The following is a 21,341-nucleotide window of genomic DNA, read 5'->3' on the forward strand; positions in this document are numbered from 1 at the left end:
GACTTCGAACCAACTTGTCCAACTCTTCCCCAAACAGAAGAGAACCACGGAATGGAAACTTACTCAACTTTGACTTAAAAGCTGCGTCCGTGGACCAACCCCACAGCCACAGCGAGCATCTAGCAGCCACACTTAAAGTCATAGACTTAGATGAAGCACTTAGCAAATCATACAAAGGGTCTGCCAAAAAGGCAGAGTCCATCTCAATCTTTGCCAGTTCAGCATCTATTAAGGGCACATCATCCGACGCTCTGTCTAAAATGCACTCAGACCAGAAGAAACATGCCCTAGCAACCAAGGAACCACAGATGACTGCCTGAACCACCAAGGCTGAGACATCAAAACTGATCTTTAAAAGGGCTTCCATACACCTATCCTGAACATCCTTAAGAGCTGTACCCCATCCAACGACCGTATTCCTCTTTGTAACCGCTGAGACAGGGGGTTTAAGAAGGAAGGGCCTTGTCAGCATATGGAACAGGATAGAGACAAACCATTGATCTAGCGAGCCTAAAGGGAGAATCTGGGGCATCCTACTAAGCCTGAACGATATCTCAAATATCCTGATGCATAGGGAACGACTTACCTGGTCTTCTAATACCCTTCACTAGAAGATCCACTTTATAGCTCTCCACGGCCAGGGATTGGTCCTTCTTGAAATGTAAGGTAGTAGTCACCAATGAAATGAGCTCTTGCAAATCTTCCTTGTGGAAAATTCAAACCACGGAAGGAAAATAGAAAAATAAGCTTTAAGAACTGCAATTTTATCTATTTCAGTCATGAATGTGACCACCAGAGTTGTATAACTGGAGTATTTTTAATGTTTGTGAATTTTAAGTGAACTATGTTTAAGTTGCTTGTAGGTTTGTTTTTTCATTTTTATTTTTTTACAACAGCAGCTTTGAAGGTCATTGCCAACATACAAGTGACAGCATCTTACAGTATTTTAGGGGTCCTTTTACCATACTGCAGTAAAAGGGGCCCTGCAGTGGTGTCAGAGTGTGAATTTGCCATGCGCTAAGACCCCTTTTACCGTAGCAGGTATTTTCTTTAAAAAAAAAAAAGTAAATGGCTGTGCATTAAGTACACACTTGCCATGTTGACATTTCCTGGGAGAACCCATACCTGGCGCAGAAGAAAAAAAAGTTTCACAGCAAAAAGCACAGTGTGGGGTGGAACTATCATTGCCGCCTGCGGCAGTGCCAGACTGGCACATGGCAAGCCTGCAGCAGGCTTGTGTGCCTTTGTAAAAGGGCCCCTTAATATGGCCCCTTGCCTATAGATTTTCAATATTCATAGAATAGCACACTATCAATGCATTGTTTAATGTGAAAACACCCCATTCTAATTAAAATACACTTTAATGTAAATGCTGAAGGTTGAGTGCTTAAGTATGTATTGTTTGGGATAGATATTAAAATTATATATACATGTACCTTGAGCTATCTTTGCTAAATTTGGGTAAAATAAATAGTAACATAAGGAAAAATGTGGTCCAACCTGCTAATTTTCTCTCAAGTCCTACTAGACCAGTCCTAGACAGATGGGTTTTGTTCCTCTATCAATAGATGGAGACAGAGAACAAATGCTTGAGAACCCTCTCCTACATAAAGCATCATGCAACTACTACTTGCACAGTATTTTCTGTAACAAAGTAAATGTAGAATACTCCCCCAAATCACCCTATAAATAGGGAGGGGGCGAGTAAACAACTAGCCAGAGGAATATCCAGGCAGGATCCAAACATCAGCTCTACCAGTACTGTTATTCTTAGCCTAATGGAAGACAAATGTAACTGCCAATGAGAAAAGTAACCAATTGATTTTCAGGTGGGATCTGGACTAGTCTGATAGGTCTCAAAGAAGGTAAGTCTAATTTTTCATTCCTTAACAACCAGAATGCATATGATGTAACAAATCCTTTACAATGGGTGGGATTTGTCAACCTCAGTGTCTTGAGCATCCCTGCACTAAAGGCTACTTCCTCTCTAATAAACACATCTAATCTATATTACTTCAGAAACAAATTCAATGAAGGCCACACTGTGACCCTACAAATTTCTTCAGGGGAGACTACATGGATCTCTAACCAAGGTGGAATGAGCTCAGTGTCACTCAGGAACATACACCCTTTAAACCAATAAGCTGAAGAAACTTCCTCCTCAAGTCATCTTGCTATGGTAGATTTTGTAACGGCTTCACCCTTCCTAATAACCGGTCAAACCTCAAACTGGTTGGTCACCTTCAAGTACTGTAGCAATTTACTGTACAATTTATAAACACCTAAGAAGTTCTAGGTATAACTGAAATTGTTTGTAAGTATCTATAGGTCATTGTTAGGATATATTTATGTATATAAAATGTGTACACAACCATGGGGTTTTAGCTTTTTCATGTAGGGATATATAAGATGTGTTTCCAATTAAGTGTTCTTCTTCATTTCACTTGACTTATATGCTAAAATATCTGCAGAAAGGATATGTGGAATCTCAAAAACCGATTCATCATTTTTGGATAATTCTTTTACTGGTCTAATGAAAGGCATTACAACTATCAAACAATCCAGTTATCTTCAAAACCAAATTGGTTACTGGGAACTATATCCTTCTTGAGAATTATAGATTGAATTTAGCACAGAATAAAATTATGTTAAATTTGTATGACAGCAGAATACCTAAAACAAGCACCTGTGAATCTCCACCTGTAATGCAGCTAAAACCAATCATTGCCTACTCAAACTGTGTAACAAACTATGCACACAACAGAAACTTTTTATTTGAATCCCTAAATAAAAATAGTCACCCTGTACACCTATACTCAAACATCATATTGCCTGCAATAAAAAAACTAAAGTTAAAGTTAAATACATACCCTGGTAATTTCCAAAGAGGAAAGAGAATACTGAGTTTATTGTGAAGCTCTTGAAACTCATCAAATGTTCGGAAGACAAAAGTGGAATCATCCTGCCACTCTCTTAAGACTCTCACGACATATATCTGAATAAGAAAATATTCACTTATTATAATGTACTCATTTTGTGAGATTTGTGAAACAGGAATATTGATACGTTCACATTTGGAACTAGAGGACCCACTCTGAGAACAAGCCATGTGGAATTCTGTCCTTAGCTTCTAACAATATACTCAACTGGTACAAACACAAAGCCTCAACATTCTCTTAAATTAGTTTACCAAAAGTTTTTAGAGGATGGCCAGTGTCAGTACAAAACAAACAGAGAGGGTATACAGCATACATAGAGAGTATACAAACAAACACACAAAAAAAGCAACACTGGGCCTTCAAGGCTGGGACAACAGGAGTATTTTATTGAAAACTAGTAAAAAAAGGCCTGTTTCTGTCAGAAATGAAACGGGCACTAGCAAGGTTTTCCTTGGAGTGTATGTTTGAGAGAGAGGGTGTGTGAGAGATGTAGAGTGTGATAAACTGAGAGTGTGTCAGAGACAGTGTATGTGATAGACAGAGAGTGAGTGTGCGCCCCTCCCTTTATGGTCTGAGGCCCCCCTTCCACCCCCACCTTTCTGGTCTTAGGACCCCTCCTCATCCCCTCCCTCTAGCCACCCCTGTCCACCAACCCTCCCCTCGCCCCCCCTGCAGCCACCCATGTCCACAGACCCTCCTCTCCCCTGCCCCCCTTGCAGCCACCCATGCCCAGCGGCAACCCTCCTCTCCCCCTGCCCCCCCCCCCCCCGCAGCCACCCATGTCCGGCGACCCTGCTCTCCCCCTGTCCCTCCTTCATTCACCCAGGTTGTGTAATGAAATGTTCGGGGGAGGCAGGAAAGATCCACGTTCCTGCCTGCCCGCTGCTGGCGGTCCCCCGCTCCCGGATCGCTGTTGAAAATGGCCAAGACTTCCAATAACGGTCTCGCGAGACTTCTGCTGAAGTCTTGGAGGCCGCCCTTGTAAGTATCGGCGGCCATTTTGAACAGCGATCCGCCAGCACGGGAGCGTCAGCGCCAGCAGCGGGCAGGCAGGACCGGGGATCTTTCCTGCCTGCCCCAAAGAATTCGTTACACAACATGAGACAGACGAGCCTGTACGCCGTTTACCGATGCTGCTGCTGCTACTGCCGGTGCGGCCGTCGTCGTCCGCCGTAACCCCGACCGGTTAACTGAGACTTCAAAAATTCGTAAAGGGGGGGGGGGGGGGGGGGGCTGGCAGTGGACGGGAGGGAGGGAGGAAGGGAGGCACGATGACCCTGGAACTGTGAGTGAGGTGGGATCCTGGAACTGGGAGACCATGAAACTTGGGGATCTGTGAGGGAGACAGTGTGTGTGTGTGTGGGGGGGTGTTGTGCTTCGGATGGGGGTGTTTGATGTGCCGGGGGGGGGGGGCTTGGGAGATGCGCCGAGGGGGGGGGGGGGTTCTGTGGTGCCGCGCTTTTAGTTTTTTGATGCGCCGCTCCCTGCCACTTGCTCCGAAGTGGCAGGGAGCGGCGCACTGACAGCTGTTTCCCAGGCAGGGGGAGGAGTACTCCTCCCCTTGCCTTGGAATCATCTGTGAGTGACGTCATTCTGGCTACGGAGCCTAGCTCAGCAACTCCAGGAGCCAAGGACACAGGCAGTCCCACATTAGAACGTTGGTGGTGAGAATTATTATATAGGACTAGTAAAAAAGGCCCGTTTCTGTCAGAAATGAAACGGGCGCTAGCAAGGTTTTCCTCAGAGTGTATGTTTGAGAGAGAGAGTGTGTGTGTGAGAGATGGAGTGTGTGTGTCAGAGAGAGAATGAGAGAGACAGACAGACAGTGTGTGTGTGAGAGTGTGTGAAAGACAGAGTGTCTGTGTGTGTGAGACTGTGTGTGTGTGACAGAGAGATAGAGTGTGATAGACAGAGAGTGTGCCAGAGAGAGTGTATGTGAGAGACAGAGTGAGTGTGTGCCCCTACCCCCCCCCCCCGTCTCAGGACCCCCTCCCCCCCTTTATGGTCTGAGGACCCCCTTCCACCCCCACCTCTCTGCTCAGGACCCCCCTCCGTCTCCCCTGCCCCCCCTCATGTCCAGCGACCCTCCTCTCCTCCTGCCCCCCCTGCAGCCACCCATGTCCAGCGATCCTCCTCTCCAGCCACCCATGTCCAACAACCCTGCTCTTTCACCTGCCTCCCCTCCAGCCACCCAGGATGTGTAGCAAATTCTTTGGGGCAGGCAGGAAAGATCCCCGGTCCTGCCTGCCTGCTGCTGGCGCTGACCCTCCCCGCTGCTGCCGGATCGCTGTTCAAAACGGCTGCCGAGACTTCCAATGGCAGACTCGCAAGACTTCTGCTGTAGTCTTGGAGGCTGTCCTTGTAAGTGTCGGCGGCCATTTTGAACAGCGATCCGGCAGCGGGGGAGGGTCAGCACCAGCAGCAGGCAGGCATGACCGGGGATCTTTCCTGCCTGCCCCGAAGAATTCACTACACAACCTGGGTGGCTGGAGGGGAGGCAGGTGAGAGAGCAGGGTCGTTGGACATGGGTAGCTGCAGGGGGAGAGGAAGGTCGCTGGACATGGGTGGCTGCAGCGGGGGCAGGGAAGAGGAGGGTCGCTGGACATGGGTGGCTGCGGGGGGGGGGGGCAGGGGAGAGAGGAGGGTCGTTGGACATGGATCAGCTGTGAGGCATGGAATGTTTTTTTTTCTTTTTTCGCGGGTTCTGAAGTTCACAGCATAATTGCAACAGTGACGTCAGCCTGACTACGGAGCCTAGCTCAGCAACTCCGAAGGAGCCATGGACACAGGCAGCAAGATTAGAACGTTGGAGGTGAGAATTATTCTATAGGATGGACCCGACACGGGCCATGTTTCAGCGTTAAGTAACGCCTGCCTCAGGGGTCAGAGTTTAGTTGTAAATTATACAAAATGTATAAATGTCCAATGCTTCTGAGAATAAAATTAAAAAAAAAAACCAAAACCAAAACTTCTGAGCCAAGCTGTCCTGTCAAGAAGGACAGCCATGGTCAACTCCTGTGTTAGCCGTTCCTTTGTTTTTATCAAAGGAACCGCTAACACAGGAGTTGACCGTGGCTGTCCTTCTTGACAGGACAGCTTGGCTCAGAAGTTTTTGGTTTTTTTTTATTATTCTCAGAGACATTGGACATTTATACATCTTGTATAATTTAAAACTAAACTCTGACCCCTGAGACAGGCGTTACTTAACGCTGAAACACGGCCCGTGTCGGGTCAATTTTCAATAAAATAATCCTGTGGTCCCAGCCTTGAAGGCCCAGTGTTGCTTTTTTTTTTTTTTGACCAATGTCAGTACATCATGTCCATTCTTCCAATAAACGTATTAACTCACAGTACTACCCAGCTATTCAAAGAACACAAATAAACCAAAAACACCAGCAAATGTTGTGCTTCTGAACCTCAGAATAAACACAATTCTATATTTTAATTTAAAACCTCAGTCAGCTTTTGAGAATAAACAACAATTTATTAAAAAACAAAACTGGTTTCTCATAAGGCTCTGGAAACATAAAACCAAGAGAGACAGTCAAAAAGATCATCAGAAGCCCAAGGTGAATGCTTACTCAAGTTCCAATTTTTCATGTTAAGTGGATCTGCTCTTGCCAGCAATCTGAACTTTTTTGTTTTGAGATTTGTTTTTGTACAACTAGAGGTCACCCGTGTATCATTGCAACTTATTGTATAACATACAAGCAACACTACCATTGAAAATTAACAGTAAAACATGGAAAAATGCACATTACTTAACATTATATAAATAGGAGATTAATTAGTATGAAAACTTGCATTTTATTACTTATTGGTTTCCATTTTTCCATCCTACCTTTTGAATTACATATACATACACACACATATACAATATGAGCCAGAGGTCATGGTCAAGGCCACTAACACTGTGGGGTTCAAAAGATCTGTGGACAAGCTCCTGAAGAAAACAAAATCTATAAAAAATGATTAGTCAAGTAAACTTGGGAAAGAAATTGCTTATTTCTGGATATGAGCTATGAGAAAATTTGACCTATCTTTTTTGAGATATATTGGTACTTGTGACCGTTGAAAACAAGATATGGGCCTGATGGACCTTGGTCTGACTCAGCGTGGCTTTTCTTATGTTCTATTTTACAAGGAAGTACTTAAAGAATTTTAATATGGGGGACTAAGAAGCAGAAAAACGTTCTTGGGATAAAAAGTCCTTTCATGCAAGAACCCAAAAAAGACAAATGGCTTCATTCTGAAAGGGACCAAAGTAAAGCATGTGCCACTGTTCTCCACTGTTCAAGGTAAAAAAGCAAATGTCTGCTTACATAGTGTTTTTCTGGGTTATACTTCTTGTGGTACGTAAAAACTGATGCTTCCCTTATATGACCATCTTGTTTGAGGGAGTACGTTTTAGGAGAGAATGAAAGGATGGGCTCATCATTAGACGGCAGTCCTGAGAAGCGCAGCTGAGCCAAGTTATGAATGAAAAAGTTGAACTTTGTGGCCATGCTTCCCAAGCTTGATTCGATCAACCTGCAATTACAAATCCATGGCAATTTAAAAGTTTAGAATAAAATTACATTACACACAATTTATCAGATGTATATGCAAAATATTCCTATAACTCATACATTAGTGGAAGCATGCCAGTGATGACAGCACATTAGTGCTGCTCAATAGTTTGTCCTGTAACATTAAGAGTGAGCAATTCTCTGCATGGTACTCCACAGATCAGGCCCTATTCTGTCAGACCAGAGGGGAAGATTCCAGTTGAAAACACACAGTAGAGTATAATTGTCAAAGGACAAAAATATGAGTTGCACATAGTATGTTTCAACGTTTTTTATTGGTGATATATTAAACACATATACAAAGAATAGAACAATATTTCAGCAATTTCTATACAGTTCAAATTGCAGGCCCAATTTGTTCAAATATGTGCAGGCTACTACTTATATCATCCACCTTTACATATTTTCTTTCCCACCCTGACCCCTCCCCTATCCCATCCCTCCCTCCCTCCCTCTTTAAGTCCCATTCATGAAAACCCCCCAACCTTACTGGTGAAAGATCATTCTAACTCCTTCCCCCCTCACAGCCACACACACACACACAAAAAGAGTCCTCCTCTCACCCCCCCCCCCCCCCCCACCACCCCGGATCATCCCGAAAGAGAATTCATAATAAAACTGAGCTCTAGATGATACATATTGGATGTACGGGTCCCAGATCTCCAAGAACTGTTTCTTCTTTTTGGGGGACATTCCCACCAACCTGCGCTCCAACAACAAGAGCTCATGTAGCTGATTGCACCAATGCCAAAAATCTGGTGGTTGATCACTAGTCCACATGCTCAAAATAAGTTGTTTGCCCAGGAGACAGGCCTTTCTGACTAAGAGTTGAGCACCTCTACCCCGCAAAGCAAAAAGTCTGTATTTATCTAGTAGCACTCCACGCGAGACACAAGGGATTGGCACCCTCAACAGCTTTCCCAGAAAATGAAATATAGCCAGCCAAAATTTTTGGACCATTGGGCATTCTCAGAGAGAGTGAAAAAAAGTTCCCACATGACTTCTACATTTGGAACTAGAGAGTTGCACGGGGACAGAAATCTTACCCATCCCCGCCCGTTCCTGTTGGAATCTTACCTGTCCCCACCCGTCCCCACTGGAATCTTACCCATCCCCATCCATCCCCGCAAAAATATAACCCATCCCAACCCGTCCCCACAAGAATTTAACCCATCCCCGCAAGAATTTAACCCATCCCCACACATCACTGTAAGAATTTAATGGTACATAAAAGAAAATTCCAGTCGGCTCCCTCAGTCTCTCTCTGGATTTGAGCCATAGCACTGTAGGCAAGGAAGGAATGGAAGCTGAAACTTGGAACACTCTGGTGTGCACATGTAAGATTTGTCTCTGATTTACTGGCACTGTGTGCTGAGAGGTCATCACATGCACGCGCCAGTAGGTCAGGTGACATCCGATGCTCATACCTGTGTCAGAGCTGAGGTCTGCTCATCAGCCCGGGAGCAAAGAGGATTAATTGTAACATAGTAAGTGACAGCAAATAAAGACCTGAATGGTCCATCCAGTCTGCCCAATAGTCACACTCATTATCAATTCATGATTAAATCAACGAGTGTGATATTATATACTTGATTATGGTCTTTCTTTTGTGTTTCTGGAACATAGACCATAGAAGTCTATCTGGCCCTATCCTTATGTTCCAACTGCTGGAGTTGTCGTTGAAGCCCACTCCAGTCTATGCGTCTTCTCATTTGTGGGACACAGATTGTAAAAATCTGTCCAGAACTGTCCTTATGTTCCAGCCACTGAAGTTGCTGTCTAAGCCCTTTCCAGCCCATCCTAAACCAGACTTCCATATATTAGATACAGACCATACAAGTCTGCCCGGTATTGGCCCTAGTTAATCACAGCCAGAGTCGCCATCTAAGTATTACTTCACACATCCACACACATGCAGCCATTTAAGGTTAGGTTTTTTTATAACTTCCATTTTCTAATTAGAGATCCTCTGTGTTCATCCCACGCCTTTTTGAATTCCATCATCATTTGTGTCTCTACCACCTCCTTAATGGAACTTTCCACATTTGTGCTGTTAAAGCAAGGAGGAAGAGGAACAGGAGGAGCAGGAGGAGACAGCACTCAAAGAACTTGGTACTCGGTAGATGAGAGGCTGGTGCAGGTGTAGCTTACACTTCCATGGGAACCCCGCAGAACGGCTTCCATCCCCGCGGGAACCCCACAGGAACTGCTTCCGTCCCCGCGGGAACCTTGCAGAACTGCTTCCGTCCCCGCGGGAACCCCACAGAACTACTTCCGTCCCTGCAGGAATCCCGCGGGTTCCGCGGGATTCCCGCAAATCCTGTTACCATGGGTGAGGTCACGTGATGCGTGGAGAGTAGAGGACGTGTCCCGCGCTACTCTGGAGCCCCCGCCCAACAAAAAGCTTAAAAACAACAGATTCCGTCCTCTTCGCTAAATCTAACAGAACGCTGCTGAGATTACATAGTGTATGGAGCCATATTTGCGCCCGATGCCGACAGGACCCACACGCAGGAGCGCTAAACCAGAGAAAGACAAGACCTCGCCATCTGGAGCCGGCTGCAAAATGGTGGAGGAAAAAAACGAGGCCTGCACTGAGTTCAGTGGAAAACAGCTGATACAGATAACCGAAGCGGTAAGCGCTGCATTAACACCGCATCTTGATCTTCTAGCAAGCCAGCTAAAAAATTTGGAAGCTACATTAGCGGAAATGATCAAACGCACAAGCAAGACTGAAAGCAGGATCTCTAGTTTGGAAGACATGTGGAACCGCCGAGACACCGAAATTATGCATCTTGCAGGTATTGTACAGGCTCAACAAGATAAGATCGAGGACCTTGAAAATCGATCACGACTGTGTAATTTAAGAATAATTGGATTTCCTGAAAAGATCCCTGATAACTCCCTGGGACACGTGCTGGGACAGTGGCTGAACAAAGAGTTTGCTTTGTCAGATAGCTATGGCACGCTATGCTTAGAACGCGCACACAGGCTGGGGAGGAAAATGCAGGACCAACAGAGACCCAGAATCGTTATGATTAAAATACAAAATTACCTGCACAAAGAAGAAATCCTCCGGGGATACAGAACCAAAAGAGAGTCTCTGGAGTATGATGGGGCGAAGATCCGGATATTCCAAGACTACTCTCAAGGGGTGCAAGACAAATGAAGGCGGTTCCATCCCATTTGTTCCACCCTAGCTCAAAAGAATATTCACTTTAAGCTGATCTACCCAGCCGTTTTAAAAGTTTTCTACAATGACCAGTGGAAGACTCTAGATACAGTAACAGAAGCACAGGCTTTTTTGGCTCCAGAACTCTTGTAAACAAAGGATCGGGATAGGAAGAAACGAAATGGTGGAACGCATGGACATCCTATTGCATAAGTATTGATAATAGAAATATAGTGTGGTAAATGTTATTCTGTGTAAGCAAAAGTTGTTTAAGTTATGTTATATGCATGCAACACCTGAATGTAGTTGGAGTAACGAAGAAGGGGAGATCACAGATGACAGGAGAGATGTGGGGCGGGGGCTCTGACATGCACAGACCTCATGATGAGCAGTGGCTCCTCAAGTTGTAGTAGGAGTGGGGGGAGGGGAGGGGTGGGACAGGAGGGGGGACAATTAGTGGGGTTGGGGAGGGGATCCATAATTACAGTCAGCCTCGCATACGGAAAGTCAGGGGTGAAAAATGATCTTCGGACTGCACTGCCACACGCCTACCGGAGGGGGCTGGGCCTCTGGGGGACCTGTCATGACATTCTTCTTAGCAACATTGTTGACATAGGGAGACATGTGTAGACATGGAATAAAGATCTTGTCGTGGAATGTTTCAGGCATCACCTCACCCGTGAAACAATATAAGATCTTATCCCAGCTACGGCAGCAGGGTGCCGATATTGCATGTCTGCAGGAAACAAAGCTATCAGAGCATGGGAAACTTTGCAAACAATGGGTGGGTGAAAGCCACTTCTCCTCGGGTAATCGGAAGAGTGGAGTAGCAATATTGGTGAAGAAAGGATTGCCCTGTACAACTAAACTAGTATATAAAGATACTGAAGGCTAGTATATAAAGATACTAGGCCAAATTGTGCTGTTATAGGTTAATTACCAAGGACAGAAATTTTATCTATGTGCTATATACGCCCCAAATTCTTATAGCCCAAATTTTTTTTCAATCCCTGATAGCATTAGGACTGCAACATACAGATGCTCCGTGGCTCTGGGCAGGTGATTTTAATCAGGTACAAGACCCAACCATAGATAGATCGTCACCCACAGCCATTCCAGGGACCGGAAAGGAGAAAGGGATACCAGCACTCTGTAAGCACCTTCAGTTAATTGATCCATGGTGAGCCCTTCACCCCACAACAAAAGACTACACACACCAATCTAAAGTCCACCACACCTGGTCTAGAATCGACTACATTTTAATCTCACAATCCTGGTTCTTTAAAGTCCAATGGGCTAATATTGGCCCTATGAAAATATCAGACCACCACATGATTTGGGTGGAGCTTGATTTGGGGGGGAGAAGTGGAGAGACCAGACAGTGGAGATTCCCTGCCTACCTATATCGGGACAAACAACTAACAGAACATTTATTAGAGAAGTGGCAATTGTACGAAGACACAAACTTAGCGTCGTGTGACTCACATTTTGGGAGGCCTTGAAGGCAGTCATGAGGGGGGAAGTGATAGCATTCCAGAGTGCTAGGAAAAAACGCCTGGTGGCTGGTATACTAAACCTAGAGACCGCATACGCGAAAGCAAAAAGGAAATACTTAAGTAACCCAACAGCAACTAATAGGGACTCAATGTCCGCAGCTCTGGCAGCGCTTAACTCCCTTCTCCAATTGGTAGCACAGCGCCTGAACTTCCAGTGCTTTGGGAATAAGTCGGGCAAATTGCTGGCAAGGGTGGCCAGGGCGCCCACTTCTCGGCGATTTATTCCAGTAATCGAGAACCCTAAGGGGGATAGGCTCACACAACTGCAAGATATAGTAGACACATTCTATGGGCATTTCAAGGACATTTACACTTCCCAAAACAGATTCCAGGGCCCCTTAACCAAAGATTATCTGAAAGATGCAAAAATACCCCAACTGTCAGAAGTGGCTCGCCAAACGCTGTCCGCACCACTGCAAGCACAAGAAGCACTAAAAGTGCTAAAAGCCTTGCAAGTAGGCTCGGCGCCAGGGCTAGATGGATTTTCTAACGAATACTATAAAATGTTAACACCAAAGATATGTGGGGCTTTAGTTGATTATTTTGATGCAGTGGTAACTAGAGGGTTTTTTTTTCACCAAGGGAGAACGAGGCCCTGATTACGTTAATTCCCAAGCCTGGTAAGCCCAAAGACCAGGTAGAATCATACAGGCCCATTTCTCTCATTAATGTGGACATTAAAATTTTATCCCGAATATTGGCAAATAGACTGATGTCATATATCCCAGAATTAATTGGAGAGCACCAGGTGGGATTTGTCAAGGGTCGGCAAGCGGTTAGGCAGGTTCGCAAAGCCCTCCTAGCAGTAGCATATAGCCAGGCCACGAGAGACCCTTTGCTATTAGTTAGCCTAGACGCAGCCAAAGCTTTTGATAAAGTAAATTGGGACTACATGTTCCAGGTACTGGAGTACATTGGGCTGGGAGGCTGGTATCTGGCAGCGGCACGTACTCTGTATGCGAACAATACAGCACAAGTACTGGTCAATGGCATTAGAACCAGATCCTTCCGGGTAGAGCGGAGCACAAGGCAGGGTTGCCCATTGTCCCCAATGTTGTTCCTGTTATACCTAGAACCACTCTTGCGCACGATCCTGTTAGACCCCGACATACAGGGAGTTACACTCCATGGGAACCCGATAAAAGTATTAGACTTCGCTGACGACGTGTTTCTTACCCTTACCCAACCGAAAACTTCAGTTTCCCGTTTGTTGGAAGTAATAGATGAATTCGGATTTTTTTCAGAGTTGCAATTAAATTTACAAAAGTCACTGGCCCTCTCGATACAGGAGGCGATACAGTTGGAGTGGGAAGGATTATTCCCATTTAAATGGGCCACAGGAACACTTAAATACTTGGGGATTTACATCCCAAGGGATCTAAAACGTTTGTATAAAGAAAATATAGAACCTCTAAAACAATACACGAAAGAGGCTTTACAGGGCTGGCAGGGCCTACCCCTGTCCCTAAGGGGAAAAATTACCATGTACAACATGTTCATTTTTCCCAAATGGACTTATGTCCTTCAGATGATCCCAGCTATTTTGGGGTATAGGGAGGAGAAGTGGCTGCATAAAACTCTGTCTTCATATGGCAAGGCAAACACACACGCATTGGTATAAAGAGACTTATGAGACCCTACCTAAAGGGGGGACTAGGGCTGCTAGACCCAAAACTCATAGCAATGGCATGCAGTATGCGGCACCTGTCTGACTGGTTTCGGTCGAGGGAGTTCTTTTCCTGTACCGGAGTGGAGACTTCCCTGATGGCCCCAATGGGATTTGCGTATTGGCTACATGCCCCATCGGGGGAATTACCAGCATTGGGACCATACGGATTTATTTTGAACCCCTTACGGAAAACATGGAAATGGCTGTGCAAAATACACCATTGGAACAGATAAGTCTCCCCGCTACTTCCCATTAAGGGTAACGTGGCATTTTCAGAGGGGGGAAATTCTGCCCTATTTAAGAAATGGGACACTTGTGGTATTAAATATTTATTCCAGGTGGTGACTGAGGCGGGGACAATAAAACCTTTTCAGACTTTGTGCGTAGAGTTTGAATTAGGGCAGAAAGACCATTTCCAATATATGCAATTATGTCATTATGTGAGAACATTGCCCTCCTCGGACCTCACGCAGACCATATGGGAAGCTATGAGCGAAGTACTTGATCTGGAAGCCCAGCTAAAAGTGCCGCTCTGATACTTTAACCGTCACCTACGAGACCTACCAGATACCTTAGACTATACCCAGGTGTCACATCAATGGCAGCAGGAGCTGAGGTGGAAACCTGACCCTGAACAGATCCAACTTTGCGTGACGAATGTACATAAAGTAATGGAGAACATGGTATGGCAGGAAATGCAATACAAATTTATATTAAGACTATACATTTCACCTCATAGGGCGTACAGAGCAACCCTGAGGACCACAGATGACTGCCCTAAATGCAGACAAAAAGGGGCTTCCTTAGGACATATGTTTTGGTTCTGTGCAGAAGTGATCTCCTTTTGGACAAAAATAGGGAATCAAGTATCACAGATGTGGAAGGTGCAGTGGCACCCAACACCGGGACAGCTTTTTGATGTTTACCAAATACGAGGTAGCCCACCAGAGGGACTTAAAGCCTTCTTGAAAAGAGCAGTTCTGATGGGCAAACGGACAATATTACAACTATGGCTCCAACAGGAACCACCTGGAGTCCCACAATGGCGAGGAGCCATGATGCAATGCTGTATGTTAGAAAAGAAGAAAGTGGGAGATCTGGCCTCAAGGAAGGGAGACCAATTTTGTAAGGTTTGGCTACCCTTTTGGGACACCCTGACGCCTGTGGCGAGAAGCTGGATTTTGAACAGTTAAATGGATCAGTAGAAGGGGAGAGGGGAGAATAGGGGGAGGGAATAGGGTAGAGGGGAGAGAGGGTAGAAATGTTAAACTAGATGACATGTACTGTGTGACGCTGATCAATATCATGTAAATTGTATGATGGTTCGTAATCTGTATAGCGATATGTTGGTTGGCGTGTGATGGTGTGTGTCATCAATAAAAATTGTTTATCAAAAAAACCCCCCCATTCCCGTGCAGCTCTCTATTTGGAACACAGAGTTGCACATAGTAATACAAATCTTGCCCCTGATGGCTTCCAGAGAGAGATTATAAAGATCATGTAGTCATGTGATTGGGAATAAACTACACACTGATTGCCCTAATGTATATTGCTTTGCTGTTTTGATTTTAAAGTAGTATATCAAACATTTATTTGTAATACAATATAATAGAGGAAGTAGAAAGCCCCGACTCTTATGGCTCCCCACTCCCAAACAAAACAATCTGACCCAAGCAAAATAACACCTCATCAGCCTCCTCATTCCCTTTCTTACACCAACTCTCCTCTCCCTAGATGACCACACGAGAAGTGTCCTTGTAAATGCCAGTAATCATAATTGTAGGTCATTAAGGACCAGTCTTTGCACACGTGAAGAGAGGTTTTGTATATATAATGCTCCCATATTAACCAAAAACATTTTTTGTTTAGTTGCGAGGCAAGCATCATGGGTCTCTTAATGACATTAAAACATGGAACTCATTAGCCATTGCAAAAGGACGGTGAGTGATCAGAATTCCGGTTCTGTATAATACATTTTTCTCCACAATGACAGCCTTATGTAAAAGAAAACATCCCCCTTTAGAAAGGGGGCCACAGTGCTCCAGTTTCCCAAATAATAAACACTGCGGGGAAAGTACTAAAACCTTATGACGTATGCTCGTCAAAAAATGTTAACACCTGTTGCCAAAACTTTTCTATAGAAGTACAAGACCAGAGAGAACCCTCTAAGTGGCTGCAGGGTAATCCCAGGAGGGTGGCTAGGCATTTCCTGAGATCTTTGTCCATCTTTTGTGGCAGTGGTGGGATTGTCATACTCAAGTGCGTGGAGTGAGGGTCACCATCCACTGAGTGGCTCAGTCTTTTTTTTTTTTTTTTTTATCTGTAACCTCCAGACACAGAGCATAGTGAACAAGTGAAGCAGTAACAGGGTCCCTTTCCTGTTAAGTTTTTTTTTGGTAGTGTTAGGAGATTAGCAGTGTGCTGATGGTGGCTAGCCCTTGCCCGTCCGTTGACCAGGTGCCAAGGGACAAGAGGGTATCGAGATCCGGATGTGGATAGAGCCGGGGTGGGCTGCGCGGAGAGCGATCTGAGCCCTAAAATCCATACCCTACGACTGAACGATCGGACTGGCCAAGCCCAACCGGGCATCGAACCACTGCGCGGGCAATAACCAAGGCTCCTACCACAGGACCCACATGAGGCCGTTACAGTAGAGAACACATCACAAGCATTGTCCTACCGAATACCCGTAACACCAGAGCGAGATCCTTCATCGGTGATCAACCACACGGTTAGAAGAGGGGTTCCCCCTCGCGAGGAGGTCGACTGCCTGACCGCACTCAACCTGCAGCACACAACGGACAACGAAAGCCAGCTTCACAACCTCACAGGTGGAACAGTGAAGCTATTGGCGGCGAGACAAGCTCACATTCACCAACCTTCTGATCCTCCGGAGACAAGGAATCAAGGACAGCGAGGTCACCGAATCAGACGCGAAATGTGAGTTGCAGATAACTTTAAGCTCACCCCTCACAGATCCCTAGAAAACTCCTCATAAAAAGAAAAAAAAAAACCCCATCGATCCCACCTTAAAGAGAATCCCAAAGAGAAACAACAAAATGATCATCATCAAACTAATTCTACTAACCTACACACTATCCCTAATTCACCAAACACCAGCCACCCCCCTCACAAATACCAACAACATACCCACAATAATTAACCTCTTCAAATTACCTAGGCACAACTCACCTTACCAGAATAACAATAATCAAAACAATGTAAAAACTACCCCACGAGGACAAACACATCACAAAGGAAAGAAAGGACATAACAAACCTACACAACAAGAGAACAGACAACTTAAGAAAATCATCACAACCACGAACATAAAAGACCCCTACCAAACAATTCAGGTGGGATACATAAACGCCAGATCAGTAGTAAATAAAACAACAACAATAACTGGATCACGACAGACAATCTCGACTTAGTACTCATCAGCGAAACCTGGATCCACAACCACAAGGACCCCATAATCCTAGAACTCTGCCCTCCAGGTTACAAAATTACACACTGGACAAGGAAAGGAAAAAGAGGAGGTGGAATAGCAATAATCTATAGATCTCACTTCACCGTAACAACAACTGCTGAGTCTATAACACCAAAACTAGAAATTGCCTCAGTTAGAATCCACCATGACACCCTGCTCGACCATCTTAACGAGGTCCTATTCTATAGACCACCAGGAAACTGGCAAGAATGCCAATCAAACTTTATGGATTTTATATTGAACACATGTGTATCCAACTCCAACGTTCTCATAATAGGGGACATAAACCTACACCTGGAAGACCCTAATGCAACCAATACACGTGACTGCAAAGACTTCCTACAACTATGAGACCTCAACTTGCCTAATACACAAGCTACACATGTCAAAGGACACACAATTGATCTCATTACACACAAACTATCCTTAGACTCAAACCTTATACTAACAGATACAAAATGGACGGCCATAACATGGTCAGACCACCATAAATTAAACGTAGCTCTACAATGGCGGGAAAAAGACACGCACACCAAGCAAAAATGCACAACCTATACCACTAGAGGACAGATTGATCCTGGTGCATTCTGGCAACAGATCTACAAAAACAAATAGGCAACACAGACAGATTCCAAACACTATCTCCAAAACTGGGAAGACAAATGCAGAAACATACTAGACGAAATAGCACCAATACAAACAAGAGCCACACGAAGACACAGCCCAATACCTTGGTTCAACGAAGAACTGAAAAAACTAAAAACACAAGTCAGGAGACTCGAACGTGCATGGCAAAAAAGGAAAAATGAACATACACTTAAAGCCTGGAAACAGATGCAAAGAAAATACAAATATACAATAAGACATTACCTACAGACCTGAAAACAATCAACAAAATAACTAACTTTCGCAAATCTCTGAAGACATATTTCTTCAACAAGGCCTACAAAGAGAACATATAGCCTCAATTATCCACCTCACCAACCTACCCAGTTACGAAAGTCCACCTTCTACACTTACCATATTCACTTCCTTCTTTCTTCCCTTAATTAATCCCTGCACATTACTAATTGTATCTGATATCCTGAAATGACAATGTCATAACAAAACTATGTAAGCCACATTGAGCCTGCAAATAGGTGGGAAAATGTGGGATACAAATGCGATAAATAAATAAACAAGTATATTACAAAACCAAAATAGGACCAGACTACAAAGACGCACATAAACTATATCAACTCGTGAATAAATTAGTAGACACCACACCGATTACCACAGCCAGCACAGACACCCCATCGGCAGATCAACTTGCCAAATACTTCAATGAGAAAATTATAAAACTCCGATCCACATTACCACTCAACACCACTGATCACGAAAAATTTATGGATTGCCTGGACCCTATTCCAGGCGAATACCCAGCAGATCGAACCTGGAATGACTTCGATCTACTAACCGAAGAAACCATCACTCAAGCACTCAACAAATTCTCCAAAACCCACTCCAAACTGGATATTTGCCCCAGTAGCCTTATAAGGTTCGCCCCCAAATGCTTCATAACAGACCTTATGTCACATCTGAATTACATACTACAACACAAACTTTTCCCTGTGCTGTGAGAGAGGTTGAGCGATTCTGAAATTATTACCCCTGGCAGTATGATTTAAACAATTGGTTCCCGATGAAGCCCTTTGTAAGGGTGAAATGAATCAGGCCCCGTTGAAAAAGTAAAAATCAGCAAATGCAGTGCGGGGGAATTAAGCCAGCAGTGATCAAGCTAAGTAGAATATAGACTATGCTGTTGCTTGTAATGTGTTTTGATTCAGTTACCCTAAAGATTATTGCTTTGGGAGCTTTAAATTTGTAACCATACAAGCAGGAAGTATACCCTATGAAAGAGATTAAGTCACAAACACAAAGTCTTTCTTAAGACAACGGTGTCTTGTTGGCTAGACCCTGGCGGAAGCCTTGGTTTCTGAGGGTATTCCTGTTATCTTGTAATTTAAACATCACCTGTGTAATTGTGTTAGGCTGTTTTTCAGTGTGCATAGTATTTGATTACCTACCTTTGGAATTACAGCCTGTACTGAATTTTGCATAACAGTCTAAAATATAAATCCACATACGCGACCAGTTTCTCATACATCTGCACGCAGTTATGAACGCACTACCGAAGGCCATAAAAACAACGCAGGACCTAACCATCTTCCGAAGGCTACTGAAAACAGATCTTTTCAAGAAGGCATACCATACACATCCATCTTAAATACTAAATAATAACGCAATACACGATCTATACATAACCGAACTTTTACCACGATTGATTAACCTCTTTGATATTTATGATCAAGCTCTACCACATCAACTTTATGCTGAATAGAGACTCTCTATAATCAATGACCTAAAGCAAATGCTACATACCTGTAGAAGGTATTCTCCGAGGACAGCAGGCTGATTGTTCTCACTGATGGGTGACGTCCACGGCAGCCCCTCCAATCGGAATCTTCACTAGCAAAAGCCTTTGCTAGCCCTCGCGCGCCCATGCGCATGCGCGGCCGTCTTCCCGCCCGAAACCGGCTCGTGCCGGCCAGTCTCATATGTAGCAAGACAAAGAGAAGGGAAGACACAACTCCAAAGGGGAGGCGGGCGGGTTTGTGAGAACAATCAGCCTGCTGTCCTCGGAGAATACCTTCTACAGGTATGTAGCATTCGCTTTCTCTGAGGACAAGCAGGCTGCTTGTTCTCACTGATGGGGTATCCCTAGCCCCCAGGCTCACTCAAAACAACAACCATAGTCAATTGGGCCTCGCAACGGCGAGGACATAACTGAGATTGACCTAAAAAATTTACCAACTAACTGAGAGTGAAGCTTGGAACAGAACAAACATGGGCCTAGGGGGGTGGAGTTGGATTCTAAACCCCGAACAGATTCTGAAGCACTGACTGCCCGAACCGACTGTCGCGTCGGGTATCCTGCTGCAGGCAGTAATGAGATGTGAATGTGTGGACAGATGACCACGTCACAGCTTTGCAAATCTCTTCAATAGTGGCTGACTTCAAGTGGGCTACCGACGCTGCCATGGCTCTAACATTATGAGCCGTGACATGACCCTCAAGAGCCAGCCCAGCCTGGGCGTAAGTGAAGGAAATGCAATCTGCTAGCCAATTGGATATGGTGCGTTTCCCTACAGCCACTCCCCTCCTGTTGGGATCAAAAGAAACAAACAATTGGGCGGACTGTCTGTTGGGCTGTGTCCGCTCCAGATAGAAGGCCAATGCTCTCTTGCAGTCCAATGTGTGCAGCTGACGTTCAGCAGGGCAGGAATGAGGACGGGGAAAGAATGTTGGCAAGACAATTGACTGGTTCAGATGGAACTCCGACACAACCTTTGGCAAGAACTTAGGGTGAGTGCGGAGGACTACTCTGTTATGATGAAATTTGGTGTAAGGAGCCTGGGCTACCAGGGCCTGAAGCTCACTGACTCTACGAGCTGAAGTAACTGCCACCAAGAAAATGACCTTCCAGGTCAAGTACTTCAGATGGCAGGAATTCAGTGGCTCAAAAGGAGGTTTCATCAGCTGGGTGAGAACGACATTGAGATCCCATGACACTATAGGAGGCTTGACAGGGGGCTTTGACAAAAGCAAACCTCTCATGAAGCAAACAACTAAAGGCTGTCCTGAGATCGGCTTACCTTCCACACGGTAATGGTATGCACTGATTGCACTAAGGTGAACCCTTACAGAGTTGGTCTTGAGACCTGACTCAGACATGTGCAGAAGGTATTCAAGCAGGGTCTCTGTAGGACAAGAGCGAGGATCTAGGGCCTTGCTGTCACACCAGACGGCAAACCTCCTCCACAGAAAGAAGTAACTCCTCTTAGTGGAATCTTTCCTGGAAGCAAGCAAGATGCGGGAGACACCCTCTGACAGACCCAAAGAGG

At 44.9% G+C, this 21,341-nt stretch overlaps 1 protein-coding gene across 1 annotated transcript in view; it reads right to left on the reverse strand.

Annotated features, from left to right (window-relative positions):
• PIK3C2A (phosphatidylinositol-4-phosphate 3-kinase catalytic subunit type 2 alpha) overlaps positions 1 to 21,341 on the reverse strand; it is a 564,057-nt gene that overhangs the window by 37,350 nt on the left and 505,366 nt on the right. Inside the window, 2 exon segments of the mRNA XM_030201063.1 lie at positions 2,871 to 2,995; positions 7,262 to 7,469. Coding sequence (XP_030056923.1) covers positions 2,871 to 2,995; positions 7,262 to 7,469 — 333 coding nt within the window.

This window comes from Microcaecilia unicolor, chromosome 4, assembly GCF_901765095.1.
Source record: "Microcaecilia unicolor chromosome 4, aMicUni1.1, whole genome shotgun sequence".
Taxonomy (NCBI): Eukaryota; Metazoa; Chordata; class Amphibia; order Gymnophiona; family Siphonopidae; genus Microcaecilia; species Microcaecilia unicolor.